Below are 23,482 nucleotides of genomic sequence, written 5' to 3'. Positions count from 1 at the left end.
CATCCCTGCCTGGCCCTTCCTTCACCCCCTGGCCCAGCATTACCTCCTCGCGGGGGTACGTCCACTCGAAGTTGACCACTTCGTTCCCAGTCACAATGCACGTGATGGTGATGTTCTCACCCTGGCGGACCACAGTCTGCGCTGCACTCATTGAGACGTTGATGGATGACGCTGGTGGAGAGAGACGGGCTTCGGTCTGAGGAAGTCACCCCCAGCCGGCTCCCGGCACTTCAGCTTGGGGATGGGGTCAGGGTCCAGAGAGGGAAGGGGTGATTGATGTGGAAGATTCATTTATCCAACAAACATTTATTAAATATCTGCTCTATGCCAAGTACTATTCCAGGCACTGGGGCTTTAGCAGTAAACACAACAGACAAAATTCCTGTCCTTGCGGAGCTGACATTCCAGAAGGGATAAGTCTGGAAATCAAAGTCTCCCCAGGCAATTTACTGCGTACCAGACCCCCTCCATCTTCTGTTTTATTCCATCTTTCCAATCATCCCATTTACAGCAGGAGAAGAGAAGCAGGCTCAGAGAGATGGTGTGCTCTGGGCACAGTCACTGAGGCAGGAAGTGGCAGAGCTGGGATTCAAACCCCACAGGCTCCTAAGCCTGTGCCTTTGCCCACAACTATATACCACCCAGCTCTGCCACTAACACATCCCAGGGACCTTGGGCAAATTCCATCCTCTTCCTGAGCCTCCGTTTCCTCATCTGTAAAACGGAGAAACGTGACCTGCCTTCAAAGGCTGTAATGATAATCCAGTGGAAAACGGAGCCACACACGTTGGGAAGGGCTATACCTCTGTGAACGGTCCTACTATACCTCTGTGAACGGTCCTACTATACCTCTGTGAGGCCAGAAAGGGGGCTCACCCTGGAGGCTGTAGACATAGTAGGGCTCAGAATCCACCTCCTTGTCCCCAATCGTGGTTTTGCAGACATAGGTCTTGTCCTCAAAGGTCCCAGAGAAGCCACGTTGGTGGTCGTAGGGGATGGGCAGTGGGTCATCCACCTTCTTCTCATGCAGTGTCACCACCAGCTGTGGGTCCGTCACTCGGCATGGGATGGTGGTCTCGGTTACTTCCGTGAGAAAGATGAAAAACTCCTCGGGGGAGATCGGGAGGAAGCCCATGGTGGGATCTGCCAGGGGTAGGGGTGGGGTTAAAAAGGAGGGTCAGGGGGAGCTGGGTTTCTGGCTAGCCCCAGAATTGCTGTGTGACCTTGAGCAGGCCTATTTCCCTTTCTGGCCCTCAGTTTTCCCATTACAGAATAAGGATGCTCTCGGAAGTCCCTTCGAGCTTTAACATTTGATGTGGACAGTACCAGGGTGGGGAAGCCCCCAGTTGAAGGGCAGCTGGTACCTGGCGCGTGGAGAATGGGGACGATGGGACGTAGAGGCCAAGAGGGAGTGTATTGGAACCAGCTGAGAATGCAGAGTCCTTGGGAGCCGGGAATGGGGTGGGCTGCCAGGGAGCAGATGGATATTCAGACCAAGGGGTGGGAATGAACATACTCCTGGGCTGAGCCAGGCTGGATTCCACGATTCGTCTGCATTTCTAAGCCGGCTGCATGTCCCCGCGTCACTGAAGCACCCTCTGAGCTTCCCAGATGCCTGCAGTTGAGGAGTAAGGGCGGGAGCACAGGCCGGGGGCCTTACCTGGCACAAAGATGTAGAGCCGTTTTTGCTCACCAGCCTCCAGCTCATGGGAGCTATTATAGGCACAAAAGTATTCTCCCGTGTCTGTCCCAGTGACATTGGTCAGCGTCAGGATGCTGGAGAAATTGCCATCCTGGGTCCTGCCCATTTCTTGCGGAGGCTGCTTGGACATCCGTTTCCACACCACCGGGTCTGAGCCCGAGCAGGTCAGAACCAAGGTGCTGGAGACATTGAGGACAAGCTCTGGCCCCGGAGGGGTGATGACCAGACCTCGGGAAGCCTGCGGTCCCAGCAACAGCAGCAGGGGCAGCAGCAGCGCCCTGCCTTTGGGAGAGGAGGCGTCCGGTAAGATGTCAGAGGCCAGGAGCCTCCGCACCTCTCCCCAGAGCTGACACATACGCACAGCCCTTGAACACCACACCTCCCGAATCCAAACATAGCCGGGAACCCATGGTGCGGAGGCCTGCTCGCTCAGCGCCCGGGCCCAGGGCCTCCTGGCCTTCTGACCTCAGTGCCTGTCCACCCCCAGCCTCTGAGTCCCTCAGCAGGCAGCCTCAGGCTGTGGGCCTGTTCTCACAAAGGCAGCAGGAAATCCTTGGGAAGTCGTTCCCAGCCTCCAGTTCCTGCATTATTTCCCAGGTCACTTTCGGAGCCTCTTCCCTACAGCTGCCTCAGCTGCCCAGGTTCTGCCCAAAGCCCAGAGGTGGCCCTGCTTGGGGAGGGAGGGGCAAGGTAGCTCAGAGTGGGGCAGACTGAGGCAGGAAAGATGCTGAGACCCCTGGGAACTCAGGCGGATGGGAGTTGGGGGCTGCCAAGTGACTGGCTCCACTTCCCATGCTGACATCCCCTGGGGAAGGATTCTGTCAGCCACCCTACACCCCCCAGCCAGTCAGCCATCCTCAGTAAGCTGTCACCTAGTCATCGATGGCCAATGCCCATTGATTGCTTGGTCAGCTGCCCAGCCCCTGGAGAGCCGAGGACATGTACTGGGCAGTGAGGGAAGGGTGTGCTGAGAGAAGCCCAGCCAGGACTTGGGAGTGCACAGCCAATGAGGGGTCCAGGCAGGGTGGGGAGTCCCAGACCGGAAGCAGGCCGGCCAGACCGATGCCAGACCAATACCAGCAAGTGCTGAGAAGAGATGGGAGGCTGGGTGACGCTTAGTGAGTTGGGTGGGAAAGCTGGTGAAGGGACATGGGGGTGGAAGGCCAAGCAAGGATTTGAGCCAAAGGCTCTGGGCAAGCAGGGCACCCACTGGGGTTAGTGAGCTGAGGGGTGGGCAGTAGAAAGGCAGGACGTTGAGGCTGAGAGCACAGCAGTGCCCCTGGGTTCCCAGGCTCTGATGCTCCACCCTGCCAGCTCCAGGGTCCTGCTTAGTGACTCCCCCTGGCCCCTCCCAGGCCCCCGTCTACCTACCTCTGAGGACAGGAGCTGGCATGGCACTCAGAAGCAGCATGGTGTCCTGCAGAGTTAAACAGGGACCAGTCAGAGCCCGGGGAGGGCAGGGGCATCTTCGCACCTGGGCCCTGCAGAGTGAGCCCCAGCCTGGGCCACCGAGCCTTCGTGTCCATGGTGCCGAAATCAAAGGCTGCCCGTGCTCCATGGCGAGGGGTCTCCCCTGCCCATGGGTCCCCTCCCGCTGCACGAGGCGCAGCCTCAAGGAGCCTGGACCCTTCTTTCGCTCCGTGGTGACTCTGGCTGAGCCCCCACCTCTCTTTGGGCCTTAGTGTCTCTATATATACGGGGGGGGGGGGGGGGAGGGCGCGGGGGCGGGGGCGGGGGAGCACGGGGCAGGAGGGCTTGGACTGGATGGTGTCCAGGGGCCCACCAGCTCTAACAGCCTGTCCTCCTGGTGACAGTTCCAATACCAGGCTCTTATCTGCCAGGACAAATATTTGGGAAAGTGTGATGAAAGGCCTGGAGGAGAAGGAGGGGGTAAGCCAGAACCCAGAGAACTCCCACAGCTCCACAAGCACAACAGGAAGTGGAGGTGGCTGTGGGAAGGGAAGCGGGGGAGTCAGGGCTGTGGAATGCGGGGGGAGTACCCCCACACCTGGCCCCCTACCCTCGGTCCTGAGCTGCCCAGGGAGGCCCAGGGGAGAGGGGCCGGGGGCTGGGACTCGGGGAGGCCCCACTGCACAGTAAGCCTTGGGAGGTCTGTGGAGACTGCTGAACCCACCCCATCCCTAGTGTCCAGATGGGGAAACTGAGGCTCTGAGAGAAAAAGAAGTTTGCTCGAGGTCACACAGCAGAGCTTGTCTGAGAGAGAGACAGAGAGACCTGGACTGATAGAGGTGGAGAGAGACGAAGACGCAGAGAGGTGGAGAGAGAGGAGACAATGATGGAGACAGAAAGCGACAGCACCCGGGACACTCCCTGAAAGACAGGCTGAATTGGGAGCGTCTTTGTTCTGTCTCTTCCTGTGGCCGCCGCATCCAAGGATCCCAAACAACCACCAAGAGCCAGGCTTACAAGGGTCCGCCTGCAGCATGGGCGGGAAGGAGCCCAGAAGCAGATGGGAGTCACAGCGAGAAATGTGGGCAGTAGCCACGTGACGAGGCAACAAGGAGCCTCCCGGGGCTGTGGGTCTGCTGACTTCTCTGAGTGGCTGCCCAGCCCGGCCTGCCCCTCAGCCCACACCCAGGTCATCCCCACTGCACCCCCACCCTCACCCCTTTAGTTTCCAGTCCAAGGCTGGGGTCCGGGTCTGAGCCCCAGCAGGGCTACCTTCTGCACCATCACTCTCTCTGTAGCCTTCGTCTCCAGCTCCCAACATGAGATGATGCTGAGTGTACCACTTACAAAGCTGCAGTTACTCAATGGTGGGGCAGAGGTAAGCATCCTGGCCTGTGGACACCCAGTCTCCCTCTGCCCAGCACCCGGATAAGCTCTGTGAGTGAATCTACTCATCTCCTCCTTCTCCTGATCCCTTCAGAGCAGCCTGCCTAAGGGTCTCCTCATTGCTCCCCTCTCCCAATTATTCCAGGCTGAAAACCCAGCCCTTCTGATGCACCCCCTCCTTCCCCCATCCCTCCTGCCCCAGCCCCTCCAGCTGGATGCCAGGCCTCCTCCAACGGGAGGGAGCAGCGCCATGGTGGAGCCAGCAGCCCCCACAGAGGCCCATCTGCCCCTCGGTGGGTGCCCCTCTGACTCCCCCCTTCCTGCCAGAGATCTCAGCCAAAGAAAATCATTAGCAGCCGAGGCTGGGGGAGGGGGTCAGTTCAGCCTCCCTGCCCCTCCCCTCTCAGCCTCCTTGGCTGGCCGCACTGTTTATTATTCTAAAGGAGGAATTTGGTCGGCTGGCCTGGAGATGGGAGGTCACTGCAATTGGGGCTGGCCTGGCTCTGGAAGCCTGGGTTTTGTGGGCTGGGCCCCCTGGGCCAGCAGCCCCTGACCCTGGCTCCTCTCCTGCTGGGCCTGGGCTGGGGGCGGCTTAGAGTTTCTGAGACTCAGCTGGGAGGGGTCTTCTTGAACCAGCAGCAGAGGTTCAAAGATGGACAGAATCATGGCCCGGTCACACAGCAAAAAGGCGGAAGAATTGGACGCTGGGGAGAGGATAGAGAGGCTGGTCAGAGGAGCTCGGGAAAGTGGAGACACCTTAGAGAGAGTGTGGATTCCTGGGGATCTGGGACTGGCTTCTCTCTTCATGAAATGGGCATTTGGCTCTGGTCACAGGGACCTCAGACCCCCCTGAGACGGAGCAAGTCTCTAGCTCGCTCTGCGACTCTGTTTCTCCATCCATACAAGGAGCCAGCAGCCCTCACAAAGGCCCATCTCCAAGAGCCACCCTGCCCTAAAGCTGCCAGGAGGAGGCTCATGTCACTGTAATTCCCGCAGCGGGGTGGTTTGGGGGCTGAGGAGAAGGAGGGGCTGCATTTCTGAGGCTGGAGTCATGTGAGAATTCGTAACCATCTCTTCAAGGACTGCTTTCCCCGACCACTCAGTCACAGCTTGCTGTGTGAGGTTTGACAAGTTGTTTCCCTCTCTGGGCTTGATTTTTTCAGATAAAGTGGTGACATGGAAATCCAGGAGGCGGCAGGGGAAGGGTGGGATGGACCACAGGCCACAGGCCTGGGACAGACCAGAGTGTGGCCTGAGGCACATGGACATGACCTCCTGGGCCATCTCAGATGAGCCCCTGACACCCCTAGCTGTCCACCCAACGCCTTGTGGACCTCGTCGGGCTTCCCAGAGGCTGCCATGGGCCCAGCTACCCAGAGAGAGCCAGAGAGCTGATTTGAGGGAGAGGGGGGCTTGCCTGCAATAATTCCCTTCTTCAGGGGGAGGGATACCTGGGACAAGGTGGGAGTCCCAGTCAGGGAACAGACATCCCCCTACTTGCCGAACTCTCATGCCCAGGGAGGCCCCTGAAACTGAGAGAGGGAGCCCCTTTTGCTCATGAGAAGAATGCCGTGTGCCAGGGAGCCCTCATGATTTCTTTTATTTTAGCCAGGTTGGGGGTCAGAGGTCCAAGGATGGAGTAAGTAACTGCCCAGCTCCTCAAAGTGAATCAGAGGGACCCCCTGGGGGAGCAAAGTGAGGACCCCAAGTCCAGGGGAGCAAGCAAGCTTGGGGAGCCTTTCTCAGAGCCCTAGCCTTCTTTCCTTCCTGCACACATGAGTCTCCACTCCTTTCCCACCGCCTTAATCTAAATAAATCCAGTCCATCTTGGCCACATCCGCCGACAGCAGCTTCTCTCCCTCGGGGTCCTGAGGCTCCCACGACACAGGCAGGGCGGGGGCGGGGGGGAGGGGGGCCTGCACGGCTGCCAGTGGCAGAGGCCTGCGCACCGCGTGCACGTGCGCACACAGCACAGACTCCTGCCTACGCACTCGTTCACACACTCCTCAGAAACACAGCCGTGCACAGCGGACCATGTGTGTGCCCGCCCTCATGCAGACCCTCAACATGTGCACGCAACGTCCACACAAAACACGCATGCATACAGCTCCCACTGTGCCCAGCACATGCACACATAGCAGACTACTGCCTGTGTGCTCTCCCAGTGCACATGTGTGGCACATCAATCAAATATGTACAAACAACCTGTGCACATACAACATGCACACAGGACATGTGCACACGGGACCCTGAACTCCTCTGAACACACATCCATATGTGTGCAGACAGGCCACAAAGCCAGGGTGTTGTGAATGTGCTGCACCCAACATGCGTTTGACTCACTTGCTCCTCGGCCGACTCCATGAGCTAGATACAGTGATCATTCCAGTTTTAGATGGGAAACTGAGGCAGAGAGCACTTAAGGAACTTGCCTAGGAACAGAGAGCAGAGACTGAGCCAGGGTGAGAGCTCTACCAGCATTTCTCTATTGACTTAGTTTGAGCCGGCGGGGGGAGAGGGGTGGGGCGGGGGTGGTGGAGCGGGGGGGAGGGGGGGGGGACGGATAGAAACAAATGGGTTTGAGGTTCATCTAGCTGAGAACAGCAGGACCTGCTGATGAGATATTGGGGGGCTGGAGGGAGAGGTGTCATAAAGGAGCCCCACCCCTGCTGCTGGCTTGGTGGGTGCATGCTGGGGCAATCTAAGATGAGAATGAAGCGGAGGAGCAGGATGAAGAGCTGCCAGTGAGCTGGTTAAAGTTACGGAGGGGCTGTGGCCACCTGAGGGGACAGAAGGACACTCACTCCAGCAGCAGGGAACAGGCTGGGCAGAAATAGCTTTGAGATGGGGGTGGGGGGAGCCCTGCCTTGAGGAGGAAGGGGGTGCCAGGGATGCTCTGAATAAATAAGATGCCAGAGGGAGGAGGAGGCCTGGCATGGGGTCGTGGGGTTAGTCTTGGAATGTCAGAGCTCCACGCCCGCGGGGATCGTCTGCCGATCCAGCCCCCTTCCTCAGCCCCATTGTACAGATGGGGAAACTGAGCCTGAGAGCAGGACAGCAGCAGGTCCCAGTGTTCTGACTGGGCTCAGGTGGCCGGTGGGGAGCCGAAGCTCACCTGACTGGGTAGCCCTTGCTCCAGCCCTGCCTCAGATGTGAGTCTGGTGGCTCAAGGCCCCAGGGCTCAGATGACAGCGGCTGCCCCTTCCTTCCAGGCAGGATCCCCCCCTGCTCTGCTATGCACAGACCTTTATATCAAAGTCACGTTTCTTGCACCATCCCAGCCAAGCGGGGATTGGAGACGTGTCAGAGGAGTGGCTTGTGAAGATGCTGGCAGAAACGGGATAGACTCGGCCTCCTGACCAGCAGGCTAGTCCTCTCTCCTCCACGCCAGGGGCACTTCACAGCCTCTGGGACAAACTTCAGGGGACAGATCCCTGGCTGGGAGTAAGGGGACGTGGGTTCTAGTCTCTGCTCTGTCACCCACCTGTAGTGTGGACCTGCCCCTCTCTGGGCCTCAGTTTCCCCATCTGTACCTGGGATGGGCAGGGCTGTCCTGGGAGCACTTCTCAGGACCCTGCTCTAGAAGGCAGCTGTGCTGAGTTGGAATGCTGGGTGGGGGTGGGGTGGGGTGCTGGGGAGAGGCCCTAGCCAGGATGTCATGACTCAGCTCCGAGAAGGCAGCCAACTCCAGGCCTGGGAGTGTGTGGGGGCAAGAGGCATCTGGAGCCAGAGATGGAGTCCTCCGCCAGCAGTTGGGAGAGTGCGGGAGTGACGGCGGCACAGGCTGGACACGGCAGCATGTGGCCCATGTGGCTTTACCCGGAGTGGGCTGCGATGCAGGTGTGAGCCTGCAGCATGGGAGCCAGGCAGGAGAGCAGGTTCGGTGACAGGTGGGAGGTAGAAACCTGGGAAGGGGCTGAGGCTGTGGGGCTCCCACCTGCCCCCCTCAATCCTATGCCCCACTTCTATCTGTAGGGAAGGCTCAGCATTCCACCCTTACACATGAATCTTCCCACAGGCCCCAGGATCACACTGAGGCCAGAGAGGGAGAGCAGCGTGGTCCAGTCACAGTGATGCAGCTCGGTCACCCAGGCCTGACCTGCCCACTGCGGCTGGGCCAGAGGCCCTTCACGTTGCCAGGTACCTGCCAGGTCCCCCAAACAAAGTAGCAGAAATCGGTAAGTTGGAGCCTGGCACGGACTCTAGCTGTCCTGGAAGTCCAAGTGGGTATAAGGACGGTGCCAGTTTCGTGGACCATCATTCTGACCCCCTACCCTTACCCGTTCCAGCATAAGCGCAGTGGCCTCTGGCTGCCCCACTGCACCCCTCTCCTCACCTCCAGCTCGTCCCCTCCCACCTCTTCTCACCTCTCAGCCTTTCTGAAACACCCTCTGACCATGCCCTTCCCTGGCCCTCCTCTGGCGCTCCATCACCCCCAGGTGCAGTTGGCTCCCTTACTCGCAGTTTTGCTTTCCGCGGCTTGTTACCCACAGTCTGAAAATATTCAATGAAAAATTCCAGAAATAAGCAATTCCCAAGTTTTAAATCGTACACCGTTCTGAGTAACACGATGAAATCCTGCACCTCCCCCCTCCATCCCACTCAGGACGTGAATCATCGCTTTGTCCAGCGTATCCACACTGGACGTGCCCCCTGCCCACTAGTCACTTAGGAGCTGCCTCCGTTATCCTCAGATCAGTTATCAGAGAGAGACCACAGTCACATAGCTTGCATTACAGTGTATTATTACAGTTGTTCTACTTTACTGTTAGTTATTGTTGTTACTCTCTCATGGTGCCTAATCGATAAATTACCTTTTCATAGGTACACATGTACAGGGGAAAACAGCATAGAGAGGGTTCGGTACTATCCGGGGTCTCAGGCATCCACTTGAGGGCTTGGAATGCATCCCCCGTGGGTAAGGGGGACCACTGTTAGAGGCTGGCTTCTTAGCCCAGCCTTTAGGAACCTTCACGCCCTGGCCCTGCAGACAGCTCATCATGACTGAGGGAGGGAGGTTGCTGCCCTCCCAGCTCCCCAGGGCCCATGTGAGGCCCCCACACTCGTCACTCACTCCGTGCTCCTCTCCCCGGGAGGCCTCCCTAGGGAGACAATGGAAAAAAATGACCTATTTTCTGGAAGTTCAGAATAAAATGAAACATCTGTCTGGATCGGATCCAGGCTGATAAAGAACGGACTGATCCCCCCAGCCTGAGCCCCCTCCTCCTGCTGCACACCCCCTCAACTGCTAGAGTGTGAGCGCTGGGGGTAGGGGAGCTGTGCGGGCCCCCGCTACTTGGAACGGTTCGTGGGAAAGCACTCAGTGTGTGCCTCATGGTCGCTGGTGACCCAGAGGAGGGGGCCTGGGTTCCCACACAGGCTGGGAACCAGCCTGAGAAGGAGGTCCGTGAGGAAGAGAGGCCAGCTGCACGCCCCTGTCCACCTGCTGCAGAGCAAGCACTTCCTGCCTCCTCAGGCGCCTCGCTGGCCTCCCTGCTCATCCCCGCGGCCACCCTCCAGGCCAAATGGCCTGGCTCTGCCCAGGCCCAGTGGATCCCTGGATCAGAGTCCTCTGGATCCCCTCTAGGCCCCCAACAGGTCCTTCAAAAAAGAATAAGGACTTAAAGACCTTGACAATAACCACAAGAATAATAATAGCTACCGCTGACTTAGTTCATCTCACCCACCCCTGGGCTGGGCCCTTTATGGGAATGATCGCAGAGCAATCCATGAGGTCAGTGTTGCCTCTCCATTTTACAGATGAGGAAAGTAAGGCACACAGAGGTTAAACCATTCGCCCAAGGTTGCGGAGTTGGCCAGTGATGAAGCCAGTGCTCGATCCTGAGCAGACTGACCTCAGAGCACACAGGTGCAACGCCCAGGAGACAGCCTCTCTAAGGCAAGAGGCAAAGATGACCAGCACACAGTCCCAGCTCAATACACGAGTCAGCAGCCCTGTCCTTTAACCCTGTTTTCAGCTGAGTGAGGCTCTCCTTTCATCTGAGTGAGGCTCTCCTTTCATCTGAGTGAGGCTAACGCTGGCAGGCAGGGGGGCAGACAGCCATGCCATCTTTCATAGAGCTCCACAGCCTGAGAACTGGGAGGGCCATAAGTACTCCCCATTCACATCTCCCCCACCCTCTCTGCAAACTAAGAGGTTGTCCATCTCACACTTGCACATCTCCCCGTGACAGGAATCTCACCACCTCACCTGAGGCCCGTTCCATTCTTGGCCAGCTCAGAGTCCTCAGACGCTAGGCTATTCAGAAATTGTCATTACATTGAGCACAATTTGTCTCTTTGTATCTTCTACTCACGGGTCCTGCTTCTGTCCACCAACCACCCCACCAACCCAGGACATCTTTCTTCTCATTCATTGTCCTGATGCCCCACAATCTGAAAACAAACCGATGCCCCTACTAATTTGGGGCAGAGCACTCTGCTAAATGAGATGGCCCAGCGGTTCTGTTTTATCTTCACAACAACTCTGTGGGGTGGGTACAATCATTGTTCCCATTCCACAGAGAAGGAAACACTCTCAGAAAGGTTTGGTAACTTGCCCAAGGTCACACAGCCAATAAGCAATGGAGCTGGGATGCAAACTCAGGCCTGTCTGACTCCAAGCCTGTATGCTTAACTGCCATGCTAGCCTGCATGTCTCCCACCCAGAAGCAAGTCTGTGTCCCGAGAAACATTCCCACGTGGGTTCACCCTCAAGCAGGCTCTCAGGGATGGAAGGACCCTGAGTTCGGAGCCCTGTCCCTCCCCTCACTGCAGTGCAGAGCGACCAGGGCCCTGCTCCAGCTCACCCGGGAATGTGAAAGTCAAGCTGGGGATAGAGCTCAGAACCTTTCTGCAACTTCACCGCAGAGCCTGAGGGTCAGCCCCCGGGTGCAGGAGAGGAGTCCTCCCTGAGGACAGCCTGGGGCACAGGGGCAGTGCCGGTGGGGCCCTGGCCTGCCTTGAGGCCTGTTCCAAGGGCCTCTGAGCTGGAGCACCCAGTAGTCGGGCAGGGTGCGTGGCCAGCTCTGCCATAGGCCCTCTGTGCTGGGGTCCAGGCCTGCCCCTGCTGGGCCCCAGCACTCCTTACCACTGTTCACAGGGGGCCTGGGCCTCTCTCTGTAGCTCCAGAGATCCAGGCCTCTGCCATCCCTCGGTTGCCCTGCCTCACACCCCACCCCCAGAGCCTCATCTCCGGCGGTGCCATGGCAACAGAGAGCGCCAGGCCCTGGCAGCCAAAGGAGCCCCTGAGAGGGGTCCCAGGCTGAGGCTGGGGAGGAGGTGGGGGTGCAGCAGGCACAGACAAGCAAACCTTCTGTTCCCCGGGCTGCTGCCAGCCCCGGATCAGCCCTGGGCAGGGGTGGGGGCCACAAATAGAATGGGTTCTCAGAGCCAAGTGGGCAGGGGCAGGCAGGCCTCAGGCCATTGGGACTGACCCACCAGCACGTGGCCTTCCCCCACCAGCCCGGAGCCCGCAAACGGTCCCGGGTAGCTGGCTATTAATTGGTGCCAATTATAGAGCATTGAGATTCCCCTCAGAGCCCTCCTGGGCAGCAGAGCCGGAGGGGAGAAAGCTCCCATGTTTCACTTCCTTCTCGTCGTCTCGCGGCATCTGTTCCTGCCCCCGGCTCTTCAGTCATTCACCCCAGTTCTCCCATTCACTCGTCCTCAGCCTCTCTGTGCCTCGGTTTTCTGATCTGAAAGTGGGAGCTTGTGGAGGCCTCGAATGAGTTAATACAAGAAAAATGCTTAGAGCAGGGCCTGGCATACAGCCCTCTGCAGTCAGTGGTCACGATATTATTATTCTTTATCCACTCAGGGGAGAGGCACTCACTCACTCACTCACTCACTTGGCACCGAGTGCACGGCCGAGACCCTGCTGGTTAGGCTTGTCAGCAAAGGGATACATGTGATAAATGAGACGCAGGAAACCCCTCCCAGAAGGGCTCCTCAGGAAGGGGCGCTGCTGTTGTTATTGGTGTTGTCAGCAGGCGCGGCCGGGTGGGGGCAGGGTAGTCCTCCTAGGTATTCAGGGGCTTAGAGGCCCGGCCAGGACCAGAACCCACATCGAACGACCTTCCAACCAACTGTCTGTCAGCAAGCTCTTTCTTATACCTTTGTCTTAGTCCCTTCATTTGATTTCCCACAAATGAGGAAACCTACCTCACAATTTGTTGGGATGTCTCCAAGTTCCTAAGAAGGGATTAGGGTTACAGTAGGTGCTCAGTCAATGCTTACACAGCATGAAAGGTCAAATGGTTAGGCAGGGTCAGCTCTTCTGGTTCTCATGCCTGGGGCCGCAGCTGCCCTGATCAGTCAGAACTCACCAGGATGGGGAACTGGGGTGGGCAGGCGAGGGTGACCTTCCTCCTCCAGGGAGGTGATGGGACAGGCTGGTGAGGGGGCAGACAGACACATGGAACCCTGATGCCAGCATGCTGTGCCTGATGCCACCCAGGACACTGAAGTGCATGGGACCCCAGCCCAGTCAGGGCAGCAGCCCCAGCTTGAAGCCACTTAACCCAGGACCAAGTGCCAGTCCTGCTGCCTCACAACTGTGTGACCACCGACTTTAACTTCCCTGAGTTCCAATTTCCCGGAAAATGGCAGAAGAGATTCCCTTTCCGTTGCTGTGAGAGCTAAAGACGGTGATGAAATGCTCCTGACACATAATGGGTGCTCGGTAGATGGTAACTAGCATGATTACGATGACTGCAATGGAGAAGGGGGTGGCCTTCAGGTTTAGGTTTTTGGGGGGATGATGCCAGGGAAGGGCATTCCACAGGGGTGAGGGAAGTGGGCGATCTCAAGGCATCTGGGAGAAATGGCAGAAAGGTATCTGTTAGGCTAGAACTGGGGCTTCTCCATGAAGAGGTAGGTGACAGGCAGGGAAGAGGACAGAGGTCACTTTGGGAAAGATTTGGGGTGCCAAGCCAGGATTTGAGCTTTGCCTGAATGTACAAGGAAGCCAATTTTCAGGACATTGATAGTGAAGGTGGGGGCTAGCTGCTGGCTGGGCAGCCATAACGGTGCAACTCCAAGTACTATGGGGGGAGGGGGCTCCCCTAGGAGAGAGGCAGGCACAGGTTGGCATTTTGTGAGAGGGCATGGATAGAATAGGGACAGGAGGCAGTGAGACCAAGTGTGGGGATGAAGCCACCTCAGACCCAGCCTGAACTCCCTGGCAGGGCCAGCTATGTAATTTGTGGGGGCCAAGAGCAAAACAAAAATGCAGGGCCCCTTGTTAAGAAAGGATGAAGGATTTCATGTGCAGGACCCTTCTGAGCATGGAGGCCTCTGTGACTGCGCTGGTGGGTTGCTCGTGAAGTCACCCCTACTCCCTGGACTACAGGGAAGGCCGCCTGTCCATCAGGCCTTCCATCCACCCACCAGTCTGCTTATCCCTTTCTGTGCCTGCCAGGGGCTCTCAGGGGCCAAGGGCAGAGCTGGATGGAACCTCTAGGGTCACCTTGCTGCTCCCTGGCCCTCCCCCCATTTTACATAAAAGGAAATTATGGCCAGAATGGAGAAGCCACGTAACCAAAGGCTGTATGGCTCAAAAACTACCCAGGGCGATTCCCACCACTTGTCAGAATGGCCTTGCTCCTCTTCAACCCAAGCTCTGCCCTGTGGCCGTGGCCGGGAGAGCTGCAGCCTGAGCATTCTCGGTGGCAGAGCAAAGGCCATGCCTGCAGCTTGGGCCCTAGGCTCAGTGCTATGCTGCAATCCTATAACCGGAGGCGCATTCCCCCTCTCTGGGCTTCAGTTTCCCACCCGTACAATAAGGAAGTTGAACAGTGGCCACAAACATCCTTTTCATCTCTGACCTTCAGGAACTGTCTGACCCCCTGGCCCTGCTGCCCTCACCTCCCAAGGGACAGCCCTTCCCATCAGAGGGCGGAGAAGCTGGTGCCTCCAGATGAAAGGTACCTGAGACATCAAATAGCGCTGATCTGAAGTCTGAAGTGAGGCGAAGAGAAGGTATCAATGCAGCTCAAGCAATATACTTTGATTGCTTAGACTGGGGGCGGGGTGCCCAGAAAGCATCTGGGAAGCGGGATGGAGCCTGAGACCTGGGCCTGAGGGTTCAGGAAGCCCTTTGCCTGAGACTTCTCCTGCCCCCACCTCCCAAGACGTGAGGTGGACCTGACGTTTTAGGAGGGACTTGAGGTGGACTTCTACACTGGAATCAACAAGTGTGTGAGTTCTGCCATCCTCACACCAGAGGTGCGTCTCAGCATCCATTCCCTCGCCTCTGGACCCCACCGGGTGTCCATCTACCATTGGCCAAAGCCTTACTTCCGCTTGAAATCAGAGCATATGAGGTCACAGCACCACACACACACCCTAACAGGCGCACCTCCGACCCTCCCTCCTCAGTATCCCGGGAAAATGGGCACGCGGGCTCTGCTCCCTGGGAAACTGAGTGCATTAACAGGCTGCTCCTAACTGTCCGAAAGTTCTCCTAGTTATTGCAGGTAACAGTTTTCCATTAGTGGTCATCGATCCCGACCACTTTCTGTAACATGGAGAAAAAGGGGAAGAAAAAACGCTTCCACCGTGAAGTTAAATATGCATGATCCCTGAGTACACAACAGGGCCGGTGCGGCTGCCAACCTGGGCTGCATTGGCCCGGAATCCTGGAATTGTTTTAGGGCTGGAAGGAGCTTAGAGATCGTCTCGGTCAACTTCCTTATTTTACTATTGGGAAAACGAAGGCCTAGAGAGGGACTGACTCCCCCACCGGCATCCGAGGTGAGTTTCAGGGTCTGGTGACCACCCCCACGGCGGAGGCACATTCTGAGTTTATGCTGGATCTGTAGCGGGGACCCAAGCCCCACCCAGCCTCTCCTCAGGGCGCTGGAGTGAGAAACACCCAGGTGCAAGTTCCAGCTCCACAACTTCCTCGCTGTGGGATTTGGGGCAACTGACTTAACCTCTCTGGGCATGTCCTCATCTGTAACCCAGAGAATGTTTAGATCTACTCCTGGAGGTTGATGTAATGATTAAATTAGTTCAGCAAATATTTAAGCACTTACTGGATGCCGGCCTGTTCTGAGAGCTGAGAAAGACGGCAGTGACCTTCGAGGGAATGGATGTAAAACATGATGGAAGTGCTCGGAAAGGGCTCGTCCGTTCTATCCTCCTGTACACACTGCTTTCCAGCCAAGGAGCCTCTGGGGAGGCTCATGGGGTGTGTGTGGGGGTGGGGGATGGCAGAAAGCAGTGGAGGAAGGTCTCCTCCATTCCCAGGTCCACTGACTGCAGGGTCTGAACCATGTGCAAAAAATGGGGGGTCGGCAGGGGGTGTATTTCAGGGATGTCTGGGGACCCTCTCATTCCTTCCTCTCTCTTTACCAGACTCAGTTGCCTGTCCTGAGCAAAACACCCAGAGTCCCTTCCCTCAGCCGAGAGGCAGCTGGTCTCAGACAGACTGTGCCTGGAAGATGGCATGAGCCTTTAGAATGCCACTGGTGGCCAGGTCCCTCCCAGGGGCATAGCCCTTTGCAGACTGCAGAAGAAATTCATAGCCAAGTTGTTCTGTGCAGGAGGCAGGAGAGCGTGGCCCTTGCCCAGACAATGACATTGGGTCCAGCCCATGAAGTGCAGGGACCGTGCTGACAGTCTTACCTACACTGTTAGCTCATGGAGCTCACACACTGCCTTGCTGCTCACAGAGTTGGGGACCAATGCCAGAGGGGCAGAGCACTGGCCCAGGGTCACACAGTCAGCCAGAAGCCGAATGGGGGATGATGCATGGTCAGCGGATGCCCAAACCTGGCGCTGTTTACCCACGGTGCCCACTGCCTTCCAGGTACGGATGCAGCCCAGAAAGAAGACACGGGCCTGAGGTTGGCCGCACAATGGATCTGAGTTGAGCCAGGGCAAGCGCCAGGTCTCCTGACTCTGAATCCATGGTGCTTCCCGCTGCCCCACATCTGTGGGCAATTACAAGTCTCAGCTCTTCTTCCCACAGAGGAGGGAGGGCTGCCTGAGCACTGCTGAAGGGAGGGTGTTGACCAGATGGCCCTCATTCAGGACCAAGCCAGGGCCAGGTGGGCCTGGGAGCAGGTCAGGCCCGATGCAGAACTTTCTGCTGCTGTTGGCGCTGGAGCCAGGAGAGGTTCTGTGGGAAGAGGGCGACGCTCCCCTCTGACCAGGGTAGCGAGGGACTTAAGTCTTTTGGATTCAGACAGACCGTGGTCTCAATACCAACTCTAATGTGTGACCCTGGGCAAGTCACTCAGCTTCTCTCAGCCTTGGCTCCCTTGTCGGCAAAGCAGGGGGAACAATACTGATCCAAAGGCCTGCTCTGTGCCTGGATGGGGTTGGCACTTAATGACAGTGACCGACATGGTCCTCCTGTCCCCGAGTGCTGTGGAGGCCAGGATGGCTATATGACTTCAGACGATGTCGCTAGAGGCCTCTGTGCGCTGTGGGATCACAGATGCGGGCAGGGACACCCCTCCAGGTTTGACATAGACAAACCCAGTCTGGAGGATCTGCATGGTGTTCTGGAAGGCTACCTGAGGGAGGGCAGGAGGCCTGGGGTTCCAGTCTCACACTTGAGAACAGAGGCTCTTCAGCCAGTCCCTCCTCCCTTTCACCAGGACATTTTCTTAGCCCCGTTGCTGATAGGAGGACATGAGGGACAGAACACAAGATGGGGAAGCCCAGGGCCTGAAGGATCTCTGATATGCAAACAGAACACAAAGGGGAAGAAAGGGCCAAGCAACAAGTCACCAGTGAGGAGGGCATGGCGAGCACTTGGAAGACTGGAAGAACCTGGGAAGGCTGCCTGGAGGAGGTGGAGTGGGAAGGCTCCTTGAAGGGAAAGTGCAGGACGTGTCCACAGGCAAGATTGTGCCAGTTCCTTGGGGGGAATCCTGGGGTCTGACTGGAAGGAACAGGAACACGAGGACCAAGTTTGCAGTGACAGCGCAGGGAGCTTACTACGTGCCAGCTCTCTGCCACTTACTTGCTGTGTGGTAGTCGTGTTGCTGCTGTGAGCCTCAGTTTCCCTGCACGTAAGGCGGGAGCTGCTGGTTAGCATTGCACGAGATCACACTTATAGAGCACTCCACATAGTCCTGGCCTGCAGTGAGTGTCCATCAGGGGCAGCACCGTTAGGAGGCTGGGCTTTCCACAGGCCCTTTCTACACGAAGATGCACAGCGGAATTGTGATCCAATTTTTGTTTTAGGATAGAGTGGAGAAGCCGTGGAAGGAGGCAGCTGGCCTGGAGGCCTGAGCAGCTGCCTGGGACCAGGGGGAAGGGCCCAGCAGCCGATCCCCCTTCTTCACAGAGGGGCCCCCAGATCTGAGGGCCCGGTCCCTGACCCCCAGCCCCAGCTGTGTGAACACGGCCTGCCAAGCCCCAGCCCCCTCGCCTTCGAACTTTCCCAGCCACTGGGGGTTTGGAAGGACATCTTAGGAATCTGGAAAATTTGCAAATCCACTTAAATCCCCAGAGTTTGCCTGGCGCCCTACTGGCCTAAAGCCAGACAGATTCTTAGGGACAAGGCTTGGGCCAAGGGACACGGCTATGGCTTTGAGGTCCCCTGTCCCCTTCTAGGTCCCCTTTCCGTGTGCCCTGCTTGCCAATTTCCTTCTCACTCCCCTCCCAGCAGCCCCCACCTCCAACAGGCGCTGCTGTGCTTTGGAGACCCCCACTCAGCATGGCACCGAGAAACTTCTGGGGTTTATTTGATGAGGTCAGGGGGCAGCAGGATTGAGGAGGCCTGGGCCACTCTCCCGCAGAAGCACCTAAGCAGGAGAGAGGAGAAAGCTGGTTCCTCCATCCCTGATGTTGCCCACAGCCTCCAGTCTCCTCCCATCTGGTTTTGTTAAAAATATTTTCCATTTTTGACCTACTTGAGAAGGCACAGGCTGGGGTAGGGGGACAGGACAAGGAGTTGGGGTTCCCCCCTGTATGAGCACTTACCTTGCTGTTGATGCCTTCTGGTGTGGGCAAGGTCCAGGCGCTGGGCTGTCACCCCTTCCAGGAAGTCCTCCTCACTGCCCTCTCCTGTTATCAGAAAGTCTTTGCTGGCCAGAAGCGGGGAAGCCGCTCCGCTGGGTAGGAGGGCAGAAAGGACCGTTGTGGGCTCTGGGAGCCTCTGGAGAGGGGAGAGAGTGGGGGGCTGCGGGGTGAGGAGTGGCCTCACGCCCAAAGCATCCTTTGGGAGGAGCAGGGTAGCCAGGAGGGGCCGCCCTGGGTCTGGCTGTCTGTGTCGCTCCACACAGGCTGCTGCCCCGGGGGGGTGCTGGTCAGAAAGGCCCAGCTCTCTCCTTGTCCTCCTCCTCTCCCAGTCCAAGTTCCTCACTGAGCGATCCTGGGTCCCAGACGGGGGGCGGGCGGGGACTGCGGGCGGCTGGCAGCCCCCAGAGCTCACACCATTGTGGGCTTCCCTGCCCTCCCCACTTAGGGGGAAAGGCTGCAGGGCGGCCTCTGATTGGCCCAGCTGGAGAAGAGGGGGGCGGGTGGAGCTGGGAGGGTGGACGCCGCGTGTGTCTGTTTTCAATTTTAGTTTTTTTTTCCTCCTCTCTTTCTTTTCCCCCAAGTTTCTTGTTTTTCTTCCTCTTTTCCCTCTGCTTTCTCCCTCCCGCCGCCTGCTCTCTCAGGATGTGAGGGGATGTTTAGAAATTCCACAGCCCACGCCAGCCGCTGAGTCACTTTTATTAAAGAGTGCCCCAGCCCCACTAGCCTAATGCCTGTCTCGGGTGGCAGCCTCCCCTTGCCACAGCACCTGGGGGCGGGTCCTTTCTCTGTGCCTCAGTTTCCCCACCTATAAAGAGAGCTCTGATCACTTATACAGTTGATTCACTCAACATCCATTCATTGAACCGGTATGTTGAACACCTACTATGTGCCAGACACTGTGCTGAGTGCTGGGAATGCAGTAGCCAGTAGGATACAGTCCTTGACCTCAGGGGCGCCCAGGCTGCTGGGAGAGAGACAACGTACAGGCAGGGACTCCAAGGGAGGGCAGGGGGCTGAGAGGGGCATCTAACTGAGGTTGGAGGAAATCAGAGAGGGCTTCTGAGAAAGGGTGACTTGGAAAAGATGAAAAGATCTTCCAAGATTATCAATCACTTCTCAAAAGAAGAAACCAAGGCCCAGGGGCGAACCGGTGAAGAAAGGGAGAAATACTTGTCTAAGGTCACCAGCATACTTCAGATTTCAAGACATATTTCCTTCTATTATGTCAAAGCTCCTGGCGTTCCAGGGAAGGATTCTTTCCCCGTTTGGTAGACGAGGAAACTGAAGCCCAGAGGAGAGAAATGAGCTTCCCAAGCTCACACCGCAATGGCAGAACTGGAGCAAAATCAGGTCTCGTGAGGGACACGCTGGAACAGACACGGTGACCTGACCCCGCGGAAGACCCACACTGCAGTGTAGACCAGCTCTCCTGCCCTGCCTTCTTTCTAGGTTATCCCTTCCTCTGTCTCTCATTCAGTCACTCAACAGGTATGTCGAGTACCTGTTATATTCCATTTCCATCCTCCTGCCTTCCCCTCCCCCCCACCAGGGTCTCCTCCAGGATCACTGCTGGGGGTCCTCGTCCCCTCACTTCTCCCAGCCTCACCTCCTCAGATAAGATGACTCTAGTCACAAATGCCTGGCCCTTAGATGCCAAAGGGCATCATTTAATTTTTAAAAAAAATATTTTTATTGATTTCAGAGAGAAAGGGAGAGGGCAAGAGAGATAAAAGCATCCATGATGAGAGAGAATCATTGATCGGCTGCTTCCTGCACACCCCACACTGGGGATCAAACTCGCAACCCAGGCATATGGCCTGACTGGGAATTGAACCGTGACCTCCTGGTCCATAGGTTGACACTCAACCACTGAGCCATGCCGGGCACCATTTTACAAGGGCTTAGAGCAGTGATGGCGAACCTTTTGAGCTCAGCGTGTCAGCATTTTGAAAAACCCTAACTTAGCTCTGGTGCCGTGTCACATATAGAAATTTTTTGATATTTGCAACCAGAGTAAAACAAAGATTTATATTTTGATATTTATTTTCTATATTTAAATGCCATTTAACAAAGAAAAATCAACCAAAAAAATGAGTTCGCATGTCACCTCTGACACGCATGTCATAGGTTCGCCATCACTGGCTTAGAGAGTTGATCTGAATCACCCCCTACCCCACTACTATACACAAGGACACTAAGTCCGGAGAGGGGAAGGAAGTGTCCCCGGTCACACTAGACAGAGCCTGTTCCTCTGCCTACCCTCGTCCCATCCTGGGACTCACTCGAGCCCTGCTCACGGGGCAGGGGGTTGCTTGAGCTGGGATTTTGTGCCAACTACAGGACAGCGGAAGGGATAACCTAGAAAGAAGGCAGGACAGTCATTGCTTGGTCTTGTCCCAGTGGGGGTTGCCCAGCAGAGCATCTGGGCTGGGCCACACAGGGAGAGGGGTCTCAGACTGACCCCAGGCTGCAGGGTGGGGGCCAAGACAGCCTCCAAGAAAGGGGGCCTGGCCCAGCTTTGTGGCCTCGGGGTCATAGGGGAATACAGGGCACTTTAAAGACCATAGGGTCAGCCCGCACAGGGATTTCTTGTGCCCAAAACTCCATCAGTCTTTACAACGCCCCCTGCTGGCATTTGCCTTGGTCATTCACCTCTGAAGTCTTGGTCCATCTGCTGGGACAGCTTAGCTCAGGGGCAGTAGGAGGTGTTTCAATCCTTAGTCCCCCCAAACTAGTCTGGGAGTCAGGAGACCTAGCCGAGGACTTGTCTTGTGGCCTGTACCTTGTCCTCCCTGAGCCTCAGTTTCCCCAACTGTACAGGGCACTCACTGCGCTGGTAGGCCCCTGGGATGCTCTGTCTGCAGCTTCCTTAGAGTTGGACTCTGGCTAAAGAGAGGAGGCTTGTGGGCCCCAGGGCAAGGGGACAGCTGGGGACCAGAGATGCAGCAGAGAGGGGAGGGGGTGGCTGGTGGTGCCTCCCCTGGGAAGCTGGCGGCCGCCAGTTTCCGGCCAGCCCAGCCGCCCGGCTGGCCCATCTGGAATCACTTAGCCCCTATTACCATTAACCCTTGGCAGGCATCAGGGCGGTTACACCTCCTCTCAGCTGAGATGGGGTTGGGGGGTGCAGAGTCACACAGAACACCATAGGACGCTCTCTGAGGGCTGGACAGTTGAGGCAGAAGGGTCATGACTGACAGGGCAGGTTCAGAAACTAGAGATTGAGCTGGGTTCAAATCCCAGCTTCTGCAGCGCCAAGCTGCATGGTCTTAGGCAAGTCATTTAGATTCCTGAGCCTTAGTTTGCTCCTCCGGAAAGTGAAGCAACGGCAATGCATTTAAAGGGCTTAATACAGTGTCTGGAAGTGTTACGATTGAAATAGTGGGTTTCCCTCATTCTGGCTGCAGCCCATCACTGTGTGCTCTGGGCTGAGCTCGCCTTCACTGGGCCTCTGTTTCCTCTGTGCACTCTGAAGGGTGGGCAGTGGGCAGTGCCCATGGGCCATACAACACCGACATTCTGGGGTGGTCAGCATGGCCCCAGCCCCACTGTGAACAGGAGGAGCCATTAGTAGTATCCCATCTGCCCAGATGCTAGGGGCCCTGTCTTGGGGAAAGCTGGGCTGACAGTGGGTGAGCATAGCGTGTGGGGAACACTGCCCGAGGTGCAGTGGGGTGCGGAGCGGAGGGAGAGAGGAGCTCTGAGCTTTAGGGTTCAGTACTTCCCCTCCCCACTGCACGGTGGCACGCTCAAGGGGAGCTCTGATGTGGGCAGTTCCAGCCCAGATCTGCCTTTTCCTAGCCATGGGAGCCTGGACAAATGACCTGATCTGAGCTGTCTCAGCCTCAGTGTTTTCAGCTGTAAAATGGGGACACAAGTGCTTACTTCAGAGTTGTTGAGAGGCCTAAATAACTGATGCACAGCAAGCACTTTATGCAAGGGACAGAGAAAAGCAAGAAAAATCCACACAAGGTGACGGATTCTTATGTAGCTACTGTCATGGAAGTCCTCCGGAAGCTGGGACAACCCCTTGTTTTACAGCCGGGATGACTGAGGCCCAATGACTCAAGTGACTGTGTGCCACCAGGACTGGAAATGAGTGTTTTGTCTATACTCTCAGGCCCATGCTCTTCCCTGAAGGAGGGAACCAGGCTGAACTGATCCCCACCTCAATCTCCCCGCCCCCCCCCCCCGACCCTGTGAGAGCCGGAAGCCACAGTTCTCAGTGGGGCGGGCTTTGGAGGGGGGGGCGGACAAGGGGTCCGGAAAGGGCGCCTGAGTGGGAGAATTCTCAGGAGGTTGCTCAGCACTCATTCAGGCAGGGCCAGCGGCCACCACATCTGTCTCTCCCACGCTCCCAGCACTGAGCCCCTCACCCCCCACCCCAGGCTCCTCCTGGGCCAAGGAAGCAGCACACATGTCCCAGGCATCAGCACAGTCATCTTGGATAGATATCAGGGCCCCAAGAGTCCTAAGAGTGAGTCCATTGTACAGGCATGGGAACTGGGGCCCAGTGCACAGAGGGGACTTAGATGAGGTCAGCAGAGAGAGAAAGGGCCTGGAATGCAGGACACCTGACCTCTAGCTCAGTGTGCTCCCCACTGCACACCCTGAGCAGGAAGATCCTTATCCCTGCAGCTGGGGAGCCAGGTGCAGCATGCAGGGGGAACTGCCCCTTTCCCTCCTGGACACTAAGCATGGTGGCTGTCTAGTTGAGCACAGGGACCAATGGGGACTTCAGGCCACATTCCTGCCCTAGACACCTAGGACTGCTCTTGTTGGGCCAGACTGTAGCCACCAAGGCCTGGCAGGGTCCCAGGATATAAGAGCTTCAAGACCCTGCCACCAAGCTAGCGTGGCTCAGTGGTTGAGTGTCGACTTATGAACCAGGAGGTCATGGTTTGATTCCCAGTCAGGGTACATGTCCAGGTTACAGGCTCAATCCCCAGTGGGAGGCATCCAGGAGGCAGCCGATCAATAATTCTCTCCCATCATTGATATTTC

General features: G+C 57.0%; 1 protein-coding gene across 3 annotated transcripts in view; it reads right to left on the bottom strand.

The window, feature by feature from the left end:
• PDGFRB (platelet derived growth factor receptor beta) overlaps positions 1-18,892 on the bottom strand; it is a 37,328-nt gene extending 18,436 nt beyond the window's left edge. The window contains exons 1-6 of one of the 3 annotated variants that reach the window (XM_036314250.1): positions 18,443-18,511; positions 6,842-6,930; positions 3,074-3,119; positions 1,661-1,984; positions 877-1,143; positions 44-171 (exon numbers count right to left, since the gene is read on the bottom strand). In XM_036314250.1, the coding sequence (XP_036170143.1) occupies positions 44-171; positions 877-1,143; positions 1,661-1,984; positions 3,074-3,119; positions 6,842-6,862 (786 nt within the window). In that variant the 5' untranslated portion in view covers positions 6,863-6,930; positions 18,443-18,511. Of the gene's footprint in view, positions 1-43; positions 172-876; positions 1,144-1,660; positions 1,985-3,073; positions 3,120-6,841; positions 6,931-18,442 lie in introns of all 3 variants that reach the window. The other 2 variants (XM_036314252.1, XM_036314251.1) reach the window with 2 other exon arrangements.
• Between the last annotated feature and the right edge of the window lie 4,590 nt (positions 18,893-23,482).

This window comes from Myotis myotis, unplaced genomic scaffold (assembly GCF_014108235.1).
Source record: "Myotis myotis isolate mMyoMyo1 unplaced genomic scaffold, mMyoMyo1.p scaffold_m19_p_6, whole genome shotgun sequence".
Taxonomy (NCBI): Eukaryota; Metazoa; Chordata; class Mammalia; order Chiroptera; family Vespertilionidae; genus Myotis; species Myotis myotis.
Note: the sequence above shows the minus strand (reverse complement) of the source record. Positions and strands in the feature narration are given on the sequence as shown.